Consider the following 20,573-nt stretch of genomic DNA (forward strand, 5'->3'; position numbering starts at 1 on the left):
ATTAATCTATTCACTGATGCGATGGAAAGGACAGGACCGAATGGAAGAGGCCTGAACTAAATGGAAACCTTCACTGTGCTGCAGAGTTAAGATGATAGATTTTGTGATCAGTTACAAGTACAAATAAGCATTAGTACTGACAATATTAATCAATGAATTGATAATTTGATAGACAGTAAACCAAATAAACTGCAATTTTGATTATTTGGTATTTGACAAAGTAAAAGAAAGGTTTTTGCTGACCCTGGACGTCATTCTATAGAGCATATGTCAGTACTGACCGTCTTAGTTTGACATGGATGATTTGGCTACAATAGCCATCCATTTCAGGCCTTTAGGCACTGAACAGATGCAAATAATCTTTGCTCACTTTATCTATTTAATATCAATGTTTAGTTTTTACAACTTCACCAGTGTCAGCCAGAACCAGATCATAAGTAAGTCAAATTGAAAAACATTACATTTAAAAGGCTTTTTAAATGGAATTTTGTGATTCCATTTTAAAATTCAACTATAAATTTTCAACATAAAGACACAACAAGGCAAAGTAATTATTAACTGGCAAATTAAATTACCCAATTAATAATAACCTTTTAAAATCATTAATATTAATAATACTTTATTAATTGTTTATAATTAAACATTGTTTAAGTCTTTAACTAGGAAGTTTGCTCAGTAGAGTGCTGACCTCCGCCAAGGCCAATGTCAAATGACATACATCAGACTTTAGAGGAAAAAATTCAAATTCATAGTAAATGATGTGGATCTGCCCCAAAATATAACAGGTTCTTCCCCAGCCCCTGCCCAATCCCTCCACCTAGTTTGGTGCAAATCGGTTCAGTACTTTTGGCGTAATCCTGATGACAAATACAAAAACAAACAAATCAATGAACAGACAAACACACATGGGTGATCATATAACCTCCTCAGCAGATGTAATTAAGTCATATAATTAAGTCTGTAAATGGATAACTTGATTACCTACAATTTTTTTATATCCATGTTATTGTACATAATGAATAAATACATAAGAAAAATATAGTTGTACACAGTTAATGAAACTTTAAAACTAATAGTTATCCCTCACTCACTTCTACGTATGATTGTTTATCTCACTTTGTTGTTTGCCTAAGATCTAAGGGTGTTGTGCATGCTTTGTATTTACTGTATGTCAATGTATGTGGTGGTTGTTGAAAGGCTGTTGACCTGTGGGTGTACCAGTGGTGCTGGTGGTGGAACTTCGGCATCTGGCTATGATCACACTGTCCCTGCTCTGCAGACTGTCCTGTCCCACCTCCACCACCTGAGTCTGAAGCAGAGGGGCACACCACTTCACTGTGTACTTAGGACCAACAGGAACTAGGCTGCTGATGTCAGGGGGACCTCTGGTGGACAAACATATTATAAATGTTAACACTTGGGTTTTTGTTCAGTGTTACTAAGGAGCTGAAACATTGTAACTCCATGAGAGAAGGACTCACTGCACCTAGAGGTTGTTGCACAAGAAATAGTTCTAATGCCTGAACATGAAGATTCATTCTTGACCTTGAGAGCAGTGTCTGAGCAAGTTCCATTGACCAAATAACCTTTGGGATATATCACAATTGTAATGCTAACTGCTCGAAAAACAGCAAGGCCTCATTTCTACATTTATTTTGCATTTAGCACAAAAAACATACAACATGTAATAATACAGCTTTAAAGATTAGCAAAAGCATTTTCACATGACAGAGCAAGGCTAATAGCGTTTCCCTGCTTCCAGTTTTTGTGCTAAGCTAGGCTAACCATGTACAGTATTTGACCTACCTCTTTAAAGGACACAAAATGTTTGACTGTTCCTTCCAATGATAACTCCAAAGCACACACATTGATTTAAAACTATAGTCTTTGAACCAATGGAGGTAACACGAGAGATTCTAGAGATTCTTAAATTCTGGACCTCCTTCAGGGTCTAGGACGTACTTACTTCAGGTTGACATTTGCGCAAATCAGGGTGTCGTTGAGCAGGAAGACCTTTCGCTCCTTCGACTTGAGGACTTGACCGTTATCACCATAAACAATTTCAGTCAGCAGTTCACACTGAATCAAATGCCTTTGCTCTGAGTTCAGCAGCTGGAAACACAAAAAACTTCAGTGATTACAGTAGTTCCTTTCTTACACTCATTAAAAGTAAATAAATCTGTAAATGAGTTTAGAAAGAGCCCATGTCGAAAGAAAACTGGTAGATTTTTTGCTGAATGACATTGCTGATCCAACACAACTACAATTTGTAGTTCATGATCTATGAAATGACAAAATAAAGCTTGCAGGCAAGTTAACATGAACTTAAAGGATAGATAATGAATGTAGATGGTAAGTTTGGATGTCAAAAGCTTTGACAAGCATGGCTTCCATGGCTTTTTCTCCACCACAATGTGGTGGTTGGATATTCATGGTCGCAAGAGGTTGATTCCTGAAGATTATGTTGCCATTACCAAGCCAAAATAGTTGAACTGAACCCAAGTATTATGTAAATTTTGTCTGAAATTTACTGAACAGATTCATGGAGGATGAACCCTTTTAATTTAGAGCACTCCATGTGTTTTTTTCTAACGCCCAAAGGAAAGGGTGAATATTAAGGGTGGTCTTGTGATTTATGCTGTGTATTTGGATTATGGTTATCCAAATACTATTACTATTACATCCTCAGGCTTCAAAATTCTAACTTGTAAGTTTAAAAAATAGCTTGTGTGTGTATTAGAGTGCATCCTGTGTCACCTTGTTGAAGTTGCGGTCCCCCACGCTGCGTGTTAACTGCTGAATCTCAGCCTCCTGATCAGCCAGACGCTTCTGTTCATTGAGTTTCTCGGCCAGAGTCTCCAGCTCAGTGAGAGCCAGTTGCAGGGGCAACTGATCAGCATGGGACTTTGGAGTGTTCTTCAGCATGTCCTGATACAATGCAAAAACAACACAAAAAAGAGTCTTAACTCACGTGAAGGTGAAAGGGAGCATAATAACGTACAGAGAGTGCAAGGAATGGGGCGTCAATTCCTTTCCCATTCTTTCCATAGTGGGATACAATTAGAGCAAGAGAAAATATCAATGACCATAAATAAAGAACATATAATATTACAATCACTTCTTCAGCAAATACAATCTTTCATCTTAACCCATCAAAGGTTAAAAAGGTTTCAAGTCTTGCAATTTTGTATCAAGAGTAATGGTATTTTTTAAATATTTATGAAGAATAGGATGGTAATGTTGTTTTGTGTACGTGATATCTATAGGGATTTATCCGTCACATGACCGATCAGTTAATTATATATGAATAAACCAGAAACAGCCTCAGACACTACCTTGATGAGGACAAACTAGTTGAAAACATTTGATGAATAAATTATAATGTGCTTGAGAAGAATTGTGCGACATGTTTTAGTTTTGGTGCACCTGCACTAAGAATCACAGTGGTTGCTTTCTAAGTTAGAAATTGTCACCTATTGATAACAGCTGTTTCTACTGGCACCTAATTGGAAAAACCAGATATCATCATTCTGATTGCTTGTTGGAAAAACATTTTCTTCCTGCTGTTGCAACACCTGCTCAGTAAAGATTGCGTCTGATTAGCATCAGCCTTTTTTAAATCTTGATCTTCCAAACAGTTGTAACACATGCAACTATTTCCCATTTTATCCCTTCTGACACTTTTAAGGAGGGCAAAATAAGAGAATGATCATATTTAGTAGTATGTTTGTATGCTTGTTTTGTAATAGTAGGTGTTGAGGGGGAAGATTTAGAGCTTCTTTCACTTCCCCTTGCTAGAAACTCCTACACAAAGTTTCAGAGCAAAAATTCAGGACTTGAAATTAAACCAAACATTCCAGTGGAGGCACTTAGTTTCAGTGACAGTACAGTTGACCACAAATCATATACTGCCCCTTTCTTTACATTTCCTCTTGTCAACAAGCCTCATAAGCAAGGATCCAAGTCAGCAGAGCTGTAGTCATTTTAATTTTCAATGACTAAAGGACCTGCATGATGCGGAAATACATTAATACGTCATTAATAGTGTTTATATGTCATTTATATGTAAAAGAATGCTTTATTTTCAAACAAAATTTGGCAATGTTTCAGCATATCCTAAAAGGTCTGGATGACAGGTATGGAGGTGTCTAGCTGAAATCCCACCAAAATCATGTTCACCAGATTATTGCTGAATTTAAATATAATGACAATGACAGGAGGTCATGTTTTGTTCTCGATTTCATTTGAAACTTTTATCTAAAACTACTTCAACATGCAGTTCATTAGCATGAGCATACAACTGCGGCTGATAAAACAACAGAAAGACATGCTGATATGTGATCATTGTGAACTGCCCTCACTGGTGTGTCAGCTACTCACCTGGAGCAGTAGAATGAACTGAGGAAAACGTTGGATAGGTTTGACCATAAGGCCGTACAGAGTGATTCTGTCTGGACTGGATGCCTGCTTTTTCTGAAATTCACATGGAAAGTAGATTTGGTCACTATTCTCTGCTTTGAAAAAAGTGACAAATGTTCAAATAGGGTTAAATTAGCATTTGTGAGGAGGGACAGCCCTTGCCAAGTGAGGTTGGGGGGGCTGGGTATAGATGGGGTGGTTTCCACAGACGACACCAGAGTTTTCAGTATTCCTTCAGTAGAAAGTAGTTCAAAGGAAAACTGTAGACATTGTGTCCTGTGGATGTGGATTGTTCAGTGCATCAGCAGCACTGTTTCTGGAAAGAGATGTTGCTGTTGACTTTTCTAAAAGTCTTTTTTTGTTTTTAAATGCTGCACCAAAGACTAAGTTATATCCACCTCTATTGTACTAGTGAAATTTCCGGGACAAGTATTTAGTCAGTGCTCGGGCCTTAAATATAAGAATTAGTTTATTCTGATTAAGTTAGAATTATTATCCAAAATGAATCACATTTTTGAGGGACTAAACGTGCTCAAAAACCCACAAAACTTTGCCCATGTGTCAGATGTGGTGAAAATTTACATCTTTTAGGGGTCTTGCGCATGGGTGTGACAAAATGGCTCAATAGCGCCCCCCTTAAAAATTTCAACAAAGTAGCTATCGGGGTACATTTCACCTAGGTGTATGACATTTGTTAGGCACATGTAACATCCCAAGCCAGCAACCCCGATGTGCACAACAGTGCGAAGGCACCTTCAACGCTGCCTGCAGCTTTAATTTCAATTTTTGGAAAATGTACACACTATGATTTCTCACTATGTTTTGTTTCTTTTAATTATCATAAGCAGCATTAGCTTGGCTGACTCAGGCAACAACATCAACTAAAAATTGCTAAATTAAAAATTAGAAAACAGATAATTTAACTTTGTAAAATGTTTAAATATATTTAAAAAAAGAGTAATAAAGAGAAAACAAACAGTTAAAAAATAAATAAAGTTAGAATAAAAATGAAAGTAAAACATTATCTATAACATTACCACTTTCACCATCATCATCTTAATTGTAATTCTCTAAGACTGAGCAGTAGTCTACAGTCGCTTCAGAAAGTATTTAGACCCTTCTCTTTATTGTGTTGTAGATTTAATTTTAAATAGATAAAAATTTCATTTTGCCCATTAATTTACACTAAATAATCCATAATGACAAAGTGAAAACATGTTTTTTGAAATTTTTGCAAATATATTGAAAATCAAAACCTGAAATCTCTCATGTACAAAAGTATTCAAACCCTTTGGCCAGGTACACCGAAATTTGTTTTTTAACTGTTTGCGCTGTCTTTTTTACTTTCTCTTTTGAAATTATTGAAACATTTTAACAGTTAAATTATTGGCTGTTAATTTGTGAAGCAATTTGAGCTGCATTTTGTGTATGAAAGGTGCCATATAAATAAGTTTATTATTATAGTAATAATATTTAGTTTAGCAGCTGAAAAGCCTGTATCAACAAAAAAACAACCTGCGCCATAGCTTCCTTGCTGGTTTCCTATAAAATTCTGTACAGTGTGCCCAAGTATGTTGTATACAGTCTGTGCTGTCTGTTGGGGAAGTTTTGGGCATGAGTTAAACAGCCTCTCTGCTCTCTTTTCAAATGCAGCTTTTAACCAACAGCAACACTTGGAAGAGTATTATGAGGAGGGACAGCTCTGTGCTGCTAAGTGTGTTCATTCTGAATATATACTGTTTTTCATACACTGTACATAATTTCTACTGTTTAAACAGTAAATTACTATATTTTAAAAAGTAAAATACAGTAATTTTAGGCTGTTACTGTAAAATATTGCACCAAATACAGTAATTCTGCACCTAACTGTATTTCTTCTAAGCCAAACGGCCAATGCATCACCTGCTGACAAACAGCACTTAACTTAGTCTGTGGTAAAAGCAACGAGTTTTGGAAGAATTTGACAGTGTGGATTTGGAAAACATCAAAACATTATGGTATGTACTGGTAATATGTCAAATTGTTTTGCTAATGCAATGAGGCTGATTTGTTTCTTTTCCCCTCAGTCCTATTGACATTAAAACAACAGTATATACCTACTTGTTTTCTTGCTTTCTTTTTGGGTTTTTTTGTCGTTTTGTTTTCAGTTGCATTTCTTTTTTAATCAGACTGGATAGCAGAGACAGGCAGCAGGAGAAGTGGGTGAGAGATAGGGAGAAACCTCTAAAAGAGGTCAGTAGACAGACTCCTGACACTGTAAATATGAGGCTAATAAACTGCCACAGGACCCATAGGAATGTGGATGTTTCAAGGTTTGTCTAATATTAGAGTTATCAAATTGTACATCAAAGTGTAAAATAGTGTTCAGTTCCGTCAGAAAATCAATTGAAAAACTCACCTGAAACCTGTCCGTTGCAAACAGGGTTCAGCTGTTTGTCAACAGTTCAAAAGAGTAAACACTAGGCTACATGGTTTAAAAAGGTTTAAAAGTGTGAGCACCTTAAGAAAGTCCAGGAAAGCAGGTTTAGACACGCAGGCCTTCTTGATCAGTGCCATGGCATTTGTGAAATTGTTGATGTAGTCGCTGTACACGTTCAGCACCATGGATTTCGAAAACTGTGGCGGACAGAGTATAATATCAGGAATCTATGGTTGATAAATAATTTGTATTATAATGTTCACAGCCACCAGTAATACAGTACACTGATTCTTGTTGTGCACACTGATTTAACACTTCTTCTGCAGGAACTCACTTACAGTTTTCTTAAAGATTTCGTCTGGAGCTAAAAAGGAATCTATTTTTTACCTCTTCAGCCCAACTGACCTACTGGTGGACCTAGTGGAGATCCCAAAGTTTCCAAAGATAACAAATATGTCAGGCTCCCATTTGGGAAAATTTGTAAAAAAGGATACACAAGACATCTAGAATATTCCCATCTGAGTAAATGGTGCAGCCATAAAAAAACACCTGGAGTCTTGTGTTTTTCTAATTATCAACAAATATTTAAAGACTGTTGCAATTTGGTGACATATCCTTCATTGAACAGGGTCAATGTTTGTAAGGGCATTTTTCATGTACAAAGAGAATCTTCGTGTAAGGCAGCAATGACTTCATTTTTGGAATGCAGTTCAATTCTGCTGGTTTGACAAGCTGAGTGAAATAACCCCCCCCCAAACAACAATATGGCTGCTTGTGTGTGTGTGTTTTTTAAATTCTTTTTCTTATGAAAGTATCCTAATGAGAAAAGAATTAAGAGAATTGGTGTCTGAGTCTGCTCTCAATTTTCTGCAGCAGTCTTGGCTTCTGAGCGCTTGAGATCGCAAGAGGTCACTTGCCAACAACTTTTGAGTAGCAAGCTGCAACAGGCCAAATCCACAGTCAGACCATGCGTTTTTTGAATGCCTCATGGAGTCGGATCAGAGCACAGTAAACCCAACCAACCCATATCAGGCTCACTAGATTTCTGAGTTTTGCATTACTCTCAAATTGACAGTGAGTCTCATTCATATATATTTTTCGTATAATGGCTCTAATAATTTTCTCTGTTAAAAATATTCTTAAAAATGGAAAAGGAAGAAATTAGAAAAGCCTACATCTAGTTCAGAAAATAAGAGTTTACACAAAACGAACACGGTCACTATGATATATAGCTATTAAGTACTTTTAAATTAATTTGACTATCAAAATTAGTCTACCATTACAGATTAAAAACAAAATCATTTGCCAACAAACTGAATGTCCCCATCTTGTGGTTGTCAATATACTTTCATATTTTGTTTAAGGTTCTCGTAATCAGCGATTTTGAAGACCAGTTCACTCACTTGTCATGGTTAGAACCTGTGAAAAAAGTTGTATAATGTTCTCTGTGTCTCTGTAGGATTTTTGTCATGTGTGAGAAAATAACCCTGATGATGTCATAGTAACGTCATCAGCATTATCTCTGCTGGTAATTGGAGACTTCAAATTTATAACAGAGAGACTGTTTACAAATGGGGGTTGTGGAGTTGAAAGACCTCTGAAAGACAACACCAGTGATCTGCTTGACACCTCCACTCAGAGAGAAAAAAAAAAAGACAGGAGGACAGGAATGAAGGCTGAATCACTGAAGGAAGGCAAGAGAGAAGAATAAGTCTGTGTGACTGACCGAGGCAACAAACAGGTCTCCGATCTTCTCACTGTGATCCCAGTCAGCCACGCGGGATGCCAGGGCAATCTGGAACATTGAGTGACACTGATGGATCTCCTGCAGACGGTAAAAGATCTGACGCACCTTCTTGGGGTTAAGGATCCAGTGCTGTGGCTCCAGCAAAGGCTTCTGGTACTCCTGATAAAGAAAGGTCAGTTTGGCATACTGTATAACTGTGGTTATCTTTCTTTCAGCAGGATTACATGGCATACACGGCATTTTTCTCCTTCTTTTTTGTCTTGTGATATTTTCAGCAGGGTAGTACAGTTAAGTGCATGCTCCAGATCAAATTGCGCACTTTGATATGCTTTATCATTTCTTAACAGTTAAATAATGGCTTAAAAGTCAAAACTTTTAAGTAAGAGATTTACATCATAAGAAATTACAAAGAGATAAACCACAGAATAGCACCGTCATCACTCATGTTCTGCTGTTGTTACGGTCACTGGCTTACGATCGTTTCCACACAAGAACTGAAGAACTGAGCCTTAGAGTGAGTTCCAAAAAAAGTCTCCAGTTGAACAGTGAATACTTCCTTGAGACAGCTGGACTGGACTAGCTCGATTTTTACTTTCTGACTGCAGCGATAGTCCTGTTACCTGAGGACAGATGCGACTCACCTGGAGTATTCTCTTGAGAGAGTCCAGGTAGCTGCTCTCACTCTGCACAATGGAGCTGAGGATGAGACGTCTAACAACCTGAAGGAGGCAGTGAGAAACTCATTTACATCAATGTGGAATAAACCTGCAATAATTATTAAGGGATTATATCAATACACTATTTTAACAATACCACATTGCATATTGTAAATTCGCAAATAAAAGCTCATATTAAACAAGAAAAACAAGAAAAATCTGTTTCCTCCTAATTTAGCCAATTATCGCATTAATTACCCAAGAGTTTTCATACCAACATTTTTGTCTTTACATACTACATGTGGTATCAGTTTGAACCTGTTAGCTTAAAGTATTACGGAGTTACAGCAATTTCCGGAAAAATCATTGTCCCCTCATTAATATACTAATGTATGCAGACAGGTGTTCCTAAATTTAATCAGATCATCTACTCCATAAGGGGTACCTATGATGTAAGTATGAAGTTTCTACTATGTATTTGCTCTTGAGTTATTATGTTCACAAGAATGTGTCTACAGAGCCAGAATCACAGAGTTACAGTGTCACATAGTGAAAGAGCAACAACACAGCAGAGTCACTGAGTAGCCGAGTCACAAAGTAACAGAGTCACAGAGTCGCAGTCACTGAAACACTGAGTAACAGAGTAAGCGTAACAGAGTAACAGAATCACTGAGTAACTGAGTCACTGTGTAACAGAGTCACAGTGTAACAGAATCAATAAGTAACAGAGTAACAGTAACAGAGTCACAGTAACAGAGTCACAAGGTCAATGAGTAAGAGTAACAGAATCACTGAGTAACCGAGTCACAAAAGTAACAGTCACAGAGTAACAGTCACTGAGTCACCGAGTAACAGAGTAAAATAGTCACTGAGTCACAGTCATAGTAACAGAGTCACAGAGAAACAGATACAAGCATTTTGACATACTATAATGTCATGCATTCCATGTACCATGGTGGTAAGACATAAAAAAGGTGGTGACTAATAAACGACTGGTAAAAAAAATGGAATTATCAGTACTGTAATGGTCTCATATGGTAAATTCAGTTAAATTCAGCTTTTAGTGCTACTACAGTTTAGCTTTTTCGATCAATGTTGATCTACCATCTATCAAATTCCACACTTTCACAAAGAAAAACCTTTAAGAAAAACGCCTTACTCTAAACCTGTTTCAGCTAAAGGCCTGGTTCTTTCTATAGTTCAGGTATATAAAACCCCGCACTACAAAGTGAGAATTTATAATTTACACTGATTGCACATTTAAAGTAAAATTGATAAATGTATCAGATACTGAGATTAATTATAGAAAACAGTGAAGCTGTAATGATTGTAATGCAATACACACAAATTGTGTTCAGCTGTCTAAATAAACTGAACACTAAAAATTAATTCTGAAGAACATAAACTGGCCTTCCAAGATTATCTGGTCAGTTTGATACACAGGCATATGCACCTGGCCAATGCACAAGCGTAAGTGTATATACACTCACATCCATACACACACCTGCTGACTGCTGAGCCCCTCTGGCATGGGGCACAGTTGTGGTGGTGGGTGCTTTAACTCAGAAACAAACACATCCATGTAGCCTGCATCGTCCTTTCCCTCACCTGAAAAATTAAACAGAACCACTTTTTTCACACAATGAAAGAAACACATAAGTCTGTTCAGGTAGTCTTGTTAAAAAAATACTTACAGGATAATCGCAGCTTTAATTGCAATTCATATTTTTGTACCTGTAATATTAATTGTGACTTCTTTTACATAAAATCTGTGCACCACAACTGAATATTTTCTTAAATGTATTTTGCAAAACATCCTCCAGAGAAGTAAGTGCTGTTCAACAAAGGCTTTTCATTGCAAGCATATACCAAACTAACATGATGCTTTTAAGCCTTCCATATTTGGTTATTTTTTGTCTTCTGAGAAGTTGATGAAAACTGTTTTTGTTTTTTTTTGAGGTTTCAGCTAGTTCTCAGGTCTGATATGCTGATTTGGTTGGCAACAATTGGAGTTTTTGTGCATGTAAATCATTTTATCCATGTCAATCATTTTAACCTGTCTGGTTCTAAATGTCTGCACATTCTGTAATGTATGCTTAAGCAGAAATACATATCTCCTGCATTCTTGGTACTTAAGGGACTACAAATCTGATTTCCACAAATTGAACATATTATGTGAATTTATTAATCCCAGTTCCATTTCCTGTACCTGTGGAGTCTTTCCTCTGCAGGAATGACACTTTGCGAATCATGGCCAACTTTGTCTTTTCTAAACCATCCTTGGTACCATTCCTCGCTGCTTTCACAAACTGCTGCACCTGGAAAACACAGTACAAATGTATAACCAAGGTTATTTTTCACTTATAATAAAATCGGAAACAAAAATGGAACAAATACAATTTGTTTAAAAATATATTATTTTATTTTACTTGTTTACAAAACTAAAGCTCTCAATTGTATCACATTACTCTGTTGGTTGATCCCAGGTTATCCATTGAGATCATTTAAGTTGATCACATCTGAAGGGCCAACAGAACATGTCCTTCCTCCCTCAAAGACTTGTATTGTATCCATAAAAAAAGGAGGAGGAGGCTGGAAGAGAAGCAAGGGGAGTAATTACCTTCTGCCACAGTCCTACCTTAGTGTCACAGCTCTGTCTGATGTGAGCAACACGAGGTGTACTGAGACACACTGCCAGCTCCCTTCTGGTGGCAGCACAACGCTCCTTCAACCTCAGCACATCTGCAGGCAGCTGGCAGAACACCAGACAGCCGAGCAGAAAAAACAGTGTTCAAGATTAACACACCTGACAACAGTTAATTCCACTAAGAAAATGCAATATCATATACTGAGGCCAAGAGTTAAGTCATATACCACAGTGTTTGCTGGGTAGATCTACACCTAAATCTTTTACACATGGAGGTGGGGAATCCATTGGAGTTCCAATTGCAAAGGAGTGGCATATAGTACATAGTAGCAGTAGTAAATAGTACATATAATGAATTTTTTATTGTGTTTGTGTAATGGTAGACTTCAATGTTGATATTGTGAGGCAACAATTCCTGATCTGTGAGACATATAAGACAATTCAAAGACCATGCTGTATGCAGTATGCTGTTGCCCGTTCGCAATTTTACATTTACCTAGGACAAAGTATCAGGGCTTGTGCATTTAAATTTTCATTTGCTGCCCTGGCTACTATGGAAAATTAATACACACCGTATACTGTGTATCTGTCAATGTTACAAATTTTTGCTCGGAACAGACTTTTAGATTAGTGAAACCTAGAAAGAATGTACATTCCAAAGCAACTGTTTCCACCAACATACACACATTTATAGTCTTGGCATTCGTATATGATGATGATATAATACACTCGACGACTATGATTAAAGTCACTCTACTAGGCAACCACCAAAATCCAGCAAGAACACAAAAAAAATAATAATAAATAAAATAAAAATGGCGGAAAAGGGAGGAAAAATGCTAAATCTGAATTAGACTGAATGAGGAGACAAGGACAGGAAACTCTACAGAGACAGCTGGAGAAGAGAGAACTTCAACAAGATGAACTGGATTCTAAAATATTCTCATTCATCATATTACCCATATTACCATTTCCTTGCTAGTTTCCTGCTACATGATGTCAACTTTCTCAAATATAGTTGTACATATTAAACGTTTAAAATTAAGGGTAATGAGAAAGATTGGCAGCGACTTGATCAGAAAATTACAATAACAATTACAACTTATCTGCCAACTGTCAGTACTAACTGACCTGGTGACCCAGCCCGGAACATACTTTGACAGCAGTGGTGATGCCTGAATTATATGTAGAATCATGTGTAATGTGTGTTGCTGCCTTTACCTATCCTACAGTATCTATTGCAAGCAAAGATATCAGCAGCAGTAGACTGTAGGGGTCTCAGCCCAGTAAAAATGAAATAATTAAAGGGGCATTCCACAGATTTTACACATGAAGATGGGCTAAGTGACAAGAAATGTATATATAACGGACCACATTTTCAGACATTACCTCTTGGAAGACATTCACTGTGTTGCACTTGGTTTAAATGTAACAGAAACAGTTGTTAAGAATGAAAAAAAGAGGTGGAGAGAGAAGTTCAAACCATAGGTCTTTTGTGAATGATATAGGAATATTTGGCCCCCCCCCTCCCAAAAAACACCACCTGACATAAGAAAGATGTGGGGGATGTGGGTTTCTGAAACCATCCGACCATCCAACAAGCAGTTCTGATGAGGTGTACTGCTGCCTTAAGGCCATCAAACTAAGCTACTGCACTGAACTTTCTTCAGTTCAGACATTACCTTATGTAAAAATGTAAACAATGACACAGCCTTAAAAGGGATCTATGCTGCAGGTGAGCCCTTCTATTAATATAATATCAAACCATGTTAATTGTATTTAACAAGCAATGAACACCACAAGGTCCAAAATTAATAAAAATTGAACATTGAATTCTTCTACATACATATTCAAGCTGCACTGAAACACAAATTCGACGTCGTCTGTTAAGACCTGATAAAACCTGTTAAAATCCATTAAAATATAAACACACCAACACACTATGAGCTCACAAAAGAAACCAGCATCAATAACGTAGCATCTCCTCTTTGAACTGTGAACTCAACTATGCTCTACATGTGCCTGCTTGCAGTTGGTATTTATACATCACAGACTGGTGGCCAAACTTCTCCAAATGCATTAATGTTCAATGCTGTTTTAGGAATTTATAGCCACACATGAACTTTACCTATGTAGTATAAACTTATCAAAATATGATTTAAAGTCAGGCCAAATAAAAATAAAAAGACCCAGAATCTCAGTGTCAACGTGTCAACTTTTATTTGGGTAACAGTTTTCCAGACTTCAGATTTCACCTGTACTCAAGGAGTAATGTCATTCAATACCCAGCTCTAATTATTGCTCATTCATTTATTCATTGTTCCTGTACATTAAATGTAACCTTAGAAGACAAGACACCTACCTAATATATGAGTGAATCTCTTCCATATGTACAAATCACTTCTTCTTCACAAACCTCATAAAAAATCCTGCTTATTCAAGACACTGAGAAAAATCCTCTGCATTTAAACCAGGCTGATAAACCTGTTCCTTGTTATTAATTTCATAACATCTCCATTCTGAAAGCTTACTCAGTTACACTGTCATTTTCAAAATACTAAACACATGAGCTGGTGGGGAAAGTCCAACAGCAAGAGTAACACATGCTGAAGCAGAAGACAGAAGTGCTGACAGAGCGCGGGACTGCCAGAAATAATCCCCTTCCTCTTTTGATCAAACCAGGTTTCATTCACATTGTACATTAACTATAAACTAGCTGTGGTTATTCCCTGACAATGATTTTTGGGTTGGACCAGTATGGACTTTTTAAGGTCAATACTCACAGATTGATGTTTTTTTTGGTCACAACATTTACCTTTAAATTACGTATAAATGCTTAATAAAGAAAAAGCTCTGGAACAGCCGTCCACTGGAGATCAAGCATTGAGACCCCATCTAATCTTTAAGTTGCACTAATCAGGATACCTCTGTCGACACTGGGTCGTCTTTCAGTTCCCTGTTTCACAAACTACATTTTTAGTGTTTTGGTTCAGTTTCAGCATTCCCATATTTACTGGTAAAAGTGAAATTTTGGACATGAGTGAGAAATAAAAGTGCTTCACTTTTATTAATTTAAGAATAAAAACAATTTATTTTCGATTTAAATGCTCTTAAATGTAAGAGCGCTCTTTATACATTATAAATATATTTGATTGCTGTTCATTTCCCATGTTAATTATTCCCTCAGATTTAAAGAACGTCTGGCACAGGCCCCTGTCTGTGAAGTCTTCAACTCCCACCTCCAGAAAAACGTTGCACTCATCCTGGGGAAGGCTGGAGACATGGAATCTGAGTGGGCCATGTTCAAGGCCTCCATTGTGGACGCAGTTGTTAGGGGTTGTGGTCCGAAGGTTGTCGGCACCTGTGGTGGCGGCAACCTGAGAACCTGCTGGTGGACACCTGTGGATAGGGAAGCCGTCAAGCTGAAGATGGAAGCTTTTTGGGCCTGGGTGGCCCTGGGGTCTTCAGAAGCAGCAGAAAGGTACAGGCCAGGAGGGCAGCAGCTGAGGCAGTCATAGACGCAAAAGCTTGGATGTGGGAGGAGTTCGGGGAGGCCGTGGAAAAGGACTTTCAGCTGGCTTCAAAGAAGGAAGTTCTTGCAAACCCTTCGGCATCTCAGAAAGGGAAAGCAGGGCTTGGCCCAGGCTGTTTTCAGCGGGGGAGGAGAACTGACTCAAACTGGGGATATCGTCAGGCGGTGGAAGGAGCACTTTGATAAACCCATGAACCTGAACAACATGTCGTTTGAGGAAGAGACAGAGTTTGAAGACTCGGGGGAAGCCTCACTCATATCTCTGTTAGAGGTCTCTGAGGTAGTTAAGAAGCTCTTCAGTGGCAAGGCGCCAGGAGTGGATGAGATTCGCGCAGAGATGCTCATGGCTCTGGACATTGTTGGGCTGTCTTGGCTGACATGCCTCTTCAATGTCGCATGAAGGTCAGTGCCTGTGGACCGGCAGATAGGGGTGGCGGTTGCCATTTTTAAAAAAGGGGGACTGGAGGGTGTGCTTGAATTATTGTGGTATCACACTGCTCAGCCTCCCAGGTAAAGCTTATGCCAGGGTGCTGGAAAGTTTTTGCCCCAAGTGATGGACTTTAAGTATCTTCGGGTCTTGTTCACAAGTGATGGTAGGATGGAGCGGAAGACTGACAGACAGATCAGTGGGGCATTAGCAGTAAAGTGGGTGTTTTACTGGACTGTTGAGGTGAAGAGAGAGCTGGGCTAAACAGCAAAGCTTTGGATATACCAGTCAACCTTTGCAGCAACCCTCTCCAATGGACACGAGCTTTGGATAATTACCGAAAGAATGAGATTGCGGCTACAAGCAGCAAATGAGTTTCCTCTGTGGTGTGACTGGGCTCAGCCTTAGAGATAGGGTAAGGAGCTCAGTGTAGAGCCACATGAAAAGGAGCCAGTTGAGGTGGTACAGGCATCTGATTAGGATGCCTCCTGGATCCCTTCCATTGGAGATCTTCTGGGCACGTCCAAGTGGTAGGATACCCCGGGGTAGACCCATAACTCGCTGGAGAGATTATATATCTGATCTGCCTGGGAACACCTTGGGATCCCCCAGAAGGAGCTGGAAAACGTTGCTGGGGAGAGGGACGTCTGGGCAGCCTTGCTTTATCTGCTGCCACTGCGAACCAAGTTCGGATAAGCAGCAGAAAATGGATAGATGGATGGATGGTTTTAAAGATTTCACACAAATAAAATTACATTTAAAAAAATTACAATTCTATATGTTCTTGCAGAATAAAAGACCACTGTATAAACTAAGTATTTTTTTAAAGAATGTACAATATGGCAGATGTAGGGTCAATCTATATCTGATTGGCTGTTTCTTCTCTGAGCAGACATGTTATCAATTATATGATCAGTTGAGAATTACTCTTAAAAATGACTTAGTATGAGGAAATCACTGACAAATATGTCTTATTGCTCTCATTCAGCCAACAACTTTTTTACTCTTAAGTTGGTACTTTATACACTTCTGTAGAGGAAATACTACAAGTTTGATAAATACAGGCCCTGGTGGACACAAACACGACTCCAAATGAACAATAGTGTTGCTCCATAATTGCTGGATCTGTAAATAAGCAACTGCTAATGATAACTTCTGTATGTCAACATAAAGTTATTACATGATAATATGTCATAGTTGTGTTTACAACTTGTTCATCTCTCAAACAGACAAAAAATTAATTAATGCTGCTTTAAATCCTTAAGTCTTTTTTCCTAGTTTGTTTTTCAATTTCTATTTTTTGCCATCATGTTCATTATTTGTTGTATAATACATTGTATGAATAATAATGACCTAAAAAGAAATAATACTGTATGTTCTTTAGTTAATTGTTATTATCTCTGCGTCCTTTATCTGTAAAGCACTTTATAAACCTGTTTTTAAAGATGTTAGCAAATGCGCTTAGCCTTGAGGGTCATTGGGGAGTGGGGGTGTGGGAGGGAGGGTCGGGGGGTATATGAACTATTTGAAATTAAAAAAGGAACAATCAATAAATGAAAAAGAAATGGTGAGATGGCAAATAAAATTACAACAAAACTGAAAAAAATGAAATCCTGAAATGATATACAAAGCAAAACTATTCAGAAAAAGAGGAACTAAAACCACAAAAATGTCTCATCATTTCCAGTGTGGCACTGAAATGACACAAACCTCTTCAACATCAATTCCCAAGCATATGATTATTGTAGTCATATGATGCATATACCGGGTGTACATGGTAACTTTCAGTGACCTCACAGTTTTAACTCTACTAAATGGAAACACCCAAGACATGAAATTCTAAAAGTTATTCACATTTTTAAAAAAATCTCCAAATGAGTTACCTTGTTGCCTCTGTGGGCTGGAGGAAGAGTCTCACTGTCAGACAGTTCATCATAACTGTCAAACTCACTGGAGCTCCAGCCGTTTGAGCCACGATGATCAGGTCTCTGGATGTCCTCATAGATGTCATCCACATCTACACATAGAAGCCAACAGATGAACAAAACACACAGTGTAGTTTCATATAATAACTAGTTAATAGTTTTGTCTCATAAGCATCTATTGTTTTACTTAGTCTATGAAAATTGTGTTGTCGACAGTTTTAAATACTGCTTAAGTTGAAGACTTCTATCACAACTAAACTACAAGGCAAGACATCAAATGCACGACTCAGAAAAAAAAGGTTCCAAAAAACACTTGAGGTTTTTACTGAGAAGAATGGTTCAATACACAGACAGGCAATCAGGAAACCAGAGGGCTAGGCTAAGGCAAGGTCAAAAACTAGAAAAGAGTGTCACACTGAGAATACTAACACTAGGAAAAGGCTGGAACGCTTTTTGCAGAAAATGATGATGAGCTGGCACAGAAAGGCAGTACAGAGACAAAATACACTAGGACAGGGAAGAAAATGAAAGACAAGTGCAACAAAAATCGGCCGGGTCAGACAATCACAGTGGTAAACACATGAGGGCAGGAAGTGGGGATCTGAAACGAGAGGAAAAAGGGTAAGAGACACAAAATAAAACAGGAAATGCAACTGAATGGAACAAAGAAAACCTAGGAAGCAGAGCTGGACATGACAGTACCCCCAGTTCTAGGGATGGCTCCTGATGGACCAGGCTGGTGAGGATGACGCTGGTGAAAATCTCAATTCAACAACATCAATTGGGGATGATACCTGGAGGATAGGCTGACTGTGGCCCTACTCCAAGGGCAGAACGCCTTCCAAAACCGTGAGATGAACTGAGGCCCCCAGTCAGACACCCCATCCCTGGGAAATCCATGCAAACGGAACACATAGGACAGCATAACCTCAGCCGTTCCTTTGGCCGAGTGTAACTTCAGAAGGAGAATAAATTGAATTTTGGGAACACACTGGACAGGCTGCCACATATTCATTAACTTCCTTCTCCATGGATGGCCACCAAAGTGCTGTTTGATGAAAAAGGAGGTTCACCTCACTCCGAGTTGACAGGAAAGCCGAGATATGTGGGCCCAGTAGATGACATGCGAACACGGGAACAGGAACGAACAGCCGGTTCTGAGGGCAATCATCTGGCACTGGAGTCTTAACACAGGGCTGTCTGGTCTTCTCTTCAAATCCCCATGCGACTCTCTCCACCACACAGGTGGGAGGCAGAATATTGGAAGGGCACTCACATGAGGCATCAGAGTCAAACTGGTGGAGCAGAGCATCAGGCTTAGTGTTCTTGCAACCAGGACGATAAGAGAGGGTAAAGTTAAATCTATAAAACAAAAGGGCCCACCCTACTTGCCTAGAGTTAAGTCTCTTGGCAGCCTGAATGTACTCCAGGTTTTTATGATCAGTCCACACCAAGAACAGCTGTTTTCCGCCCCCTCCAGCCAGTCCCACTGCTCCTCCAAAGCCACTATTACCGCCAGTAGTTCCATGTTCCCCACATAACAGTTTCTCTCAGCAGGAGACAAGTTCCGGGAGAGGAAGGCGCACGGATGTAACTTGTTGTCACCAAGGGAACGTTGGGAGAGAACTGCCCCCAATGTCCGAAAAATCCACTTACACCATGAACTGGTTATGGGGTCAAGGAGAGTGAGAATAGGGGCAGAACTGAAACTCCTCTTAAGCCTTGGAATGCCTGGCCTGCCTGGGGGACCACTGAAACTTAACATTAGCAGAGGTTAATGCATGCAGGAGTGCAGCAACAAAGCTGACGTTTCTTTTAAGTGTCTAAAGAAGTTAGCAATTCCTAGAGATGTTGCAACTGCTTCCTATTGGAGGGAGTAGGCCAATCTACTACAGCACTAACCTTCTCAGGATCCATGTGAATGCTGTTCTGGGTGACGATGAACCCCAGGAATGACACTGAGGAAACATGAAACTCACATTTTTCTGCTTTAATGAACAGCTGATGATTCAGGAAGCGCTGTAGAAGTTGCCTAAGATGCTGAATGTGAGTCTGTTCAGCTTGGGAAAAGATGACGATATCATCCAGGTACACAATGAGATATTTGTTGAGCATGTCCCAGAGTATGTCATTGACTAAAGCCTGAAACAAAGCGGGGGCATTGGTGAGCCCAAACAGCATTACGAGGTACTCCGAATGGCTGCTTGGAGTGTTAAAGGCAGTTTTCCATTTGTCCCCCTCCCTTATCCTGACTAAATGGCAAGCATTTCTTAAGTCTAGCTTAGTAAAGATCTTAGCCCCTCATAAAAGTGCGAAAGCAGAAGAAATGAGAGAGAGGGGGTACCTGTTTTTGATTGTCATTCAATCCTCCGCATGGACAAAAAAGAAGCCTGCTCTCCCAGGAGAAGAGGATGAGCAGATTATTCCACTTCCTTTAAGTCATGGTAGCAGGCAGGTACATTGGAAAGGTCTGGTACTGGAGGCTCAGATTTCATAGGAGGCAATGGAACTGAAGAAGAGGGTGACTCTTGGGAACACTCACTAGCTAAACCTCACTACATAAAACTCTTGTCAGCCCAATAGTCCAGTAAAGCTTTATGACGCAAGGAATGACATAACGTTACTAACTCAATATGAGTTAATTGATTGAGAAGGAGCATTAGAGGAACGGTTAGTATGGCTAACCAGCGCCCTCCTCTTCAGTGGTTGATATGGCATCAGTTTTTATGGCAAGGGGGATGTGTGAATCTAGGTCAGAAGGGTTTTCCAAAGCCACCAACTGGTCCTTAATGGGATCAGAG

The 20,573-nt window shown here is 38.9% G+C and overlaps 1 protein-coding gene across 5 annotated transcripts in view; it reads right to left on the reverse strand.

Moving 5' to 3' along the window:
- The window catches only part of LOC120804375 (rho guanine nucleotide exchange factor 10-like protein), a 57,718-nt gene that overhangs the window by 16,434 nt on the left and 20,711 nt on the right, over nt 1–20,573 (reverse strand). For 3 of the 5 annotated variants that reach the window (XM_040153810.1, XM_040153807.1, XM_040153808.1), the window contains exons 7-17: nt 17,731–17,864; nt 11,880–11,993; nt 11,451–11,559; nt 10,746–10,849; nt 9,227–9,304; nt 8,565–8,744; nt 6,919–7,035; nt 4,381–4,473; nt 2,758–2,928; nt 1,967–2,112; nt 1,207–1,385 (exon numbers count right to left, since the gene is read on the reverse strand). In XM_040153810.1, the coding sequence (XP_040009744.1) occupies nt 1,207–1,385; nt 1,967–2,112; nt 2,758–2,928; nt 4,381–4,473; nt 6,919–7,035; nt 8,565–8,744; nt 9,227–9,304; nt 10,746–10,849; nt 11,451–11,559; nt 11,880–11,993; nt 17,731–17,864 (1,425 nt within the window). The remainder of the gene's footprint in view (nt 1–1,206; nt 1,386–1,966; nt 2,113–2,757; nt 2,929–4,380; nt 4,474–6,918; nt 7,036–8,564; nt 8,745–9,226; nt 9,305–10,745; nt 10,850–11,450; nt 11,560–11,879; nt 11,994–17,730; nt 17,865–20,573) is intronic. The other 2 variants (XM_040153809.1, XM_040153811.1) reach the window with 2 other exon arrangements.

Source organism: Xiphias gladius, chromosome 18 (genome assembly GCF_016859285.1).
Source record: "Xiphias gladius isolate SHS-SW01 ecotype Sanya breed wild chromosome 18, ASM1685928v1, whole genome shotgun sequence".
Taxonomy (NCBI): domain Eukaryota; kingdom Metazoa; phylum Chordata; class Actinopteri; order Istiophoriformes; family Xiphiidae; genus Xiphias; species Xiphias gladius.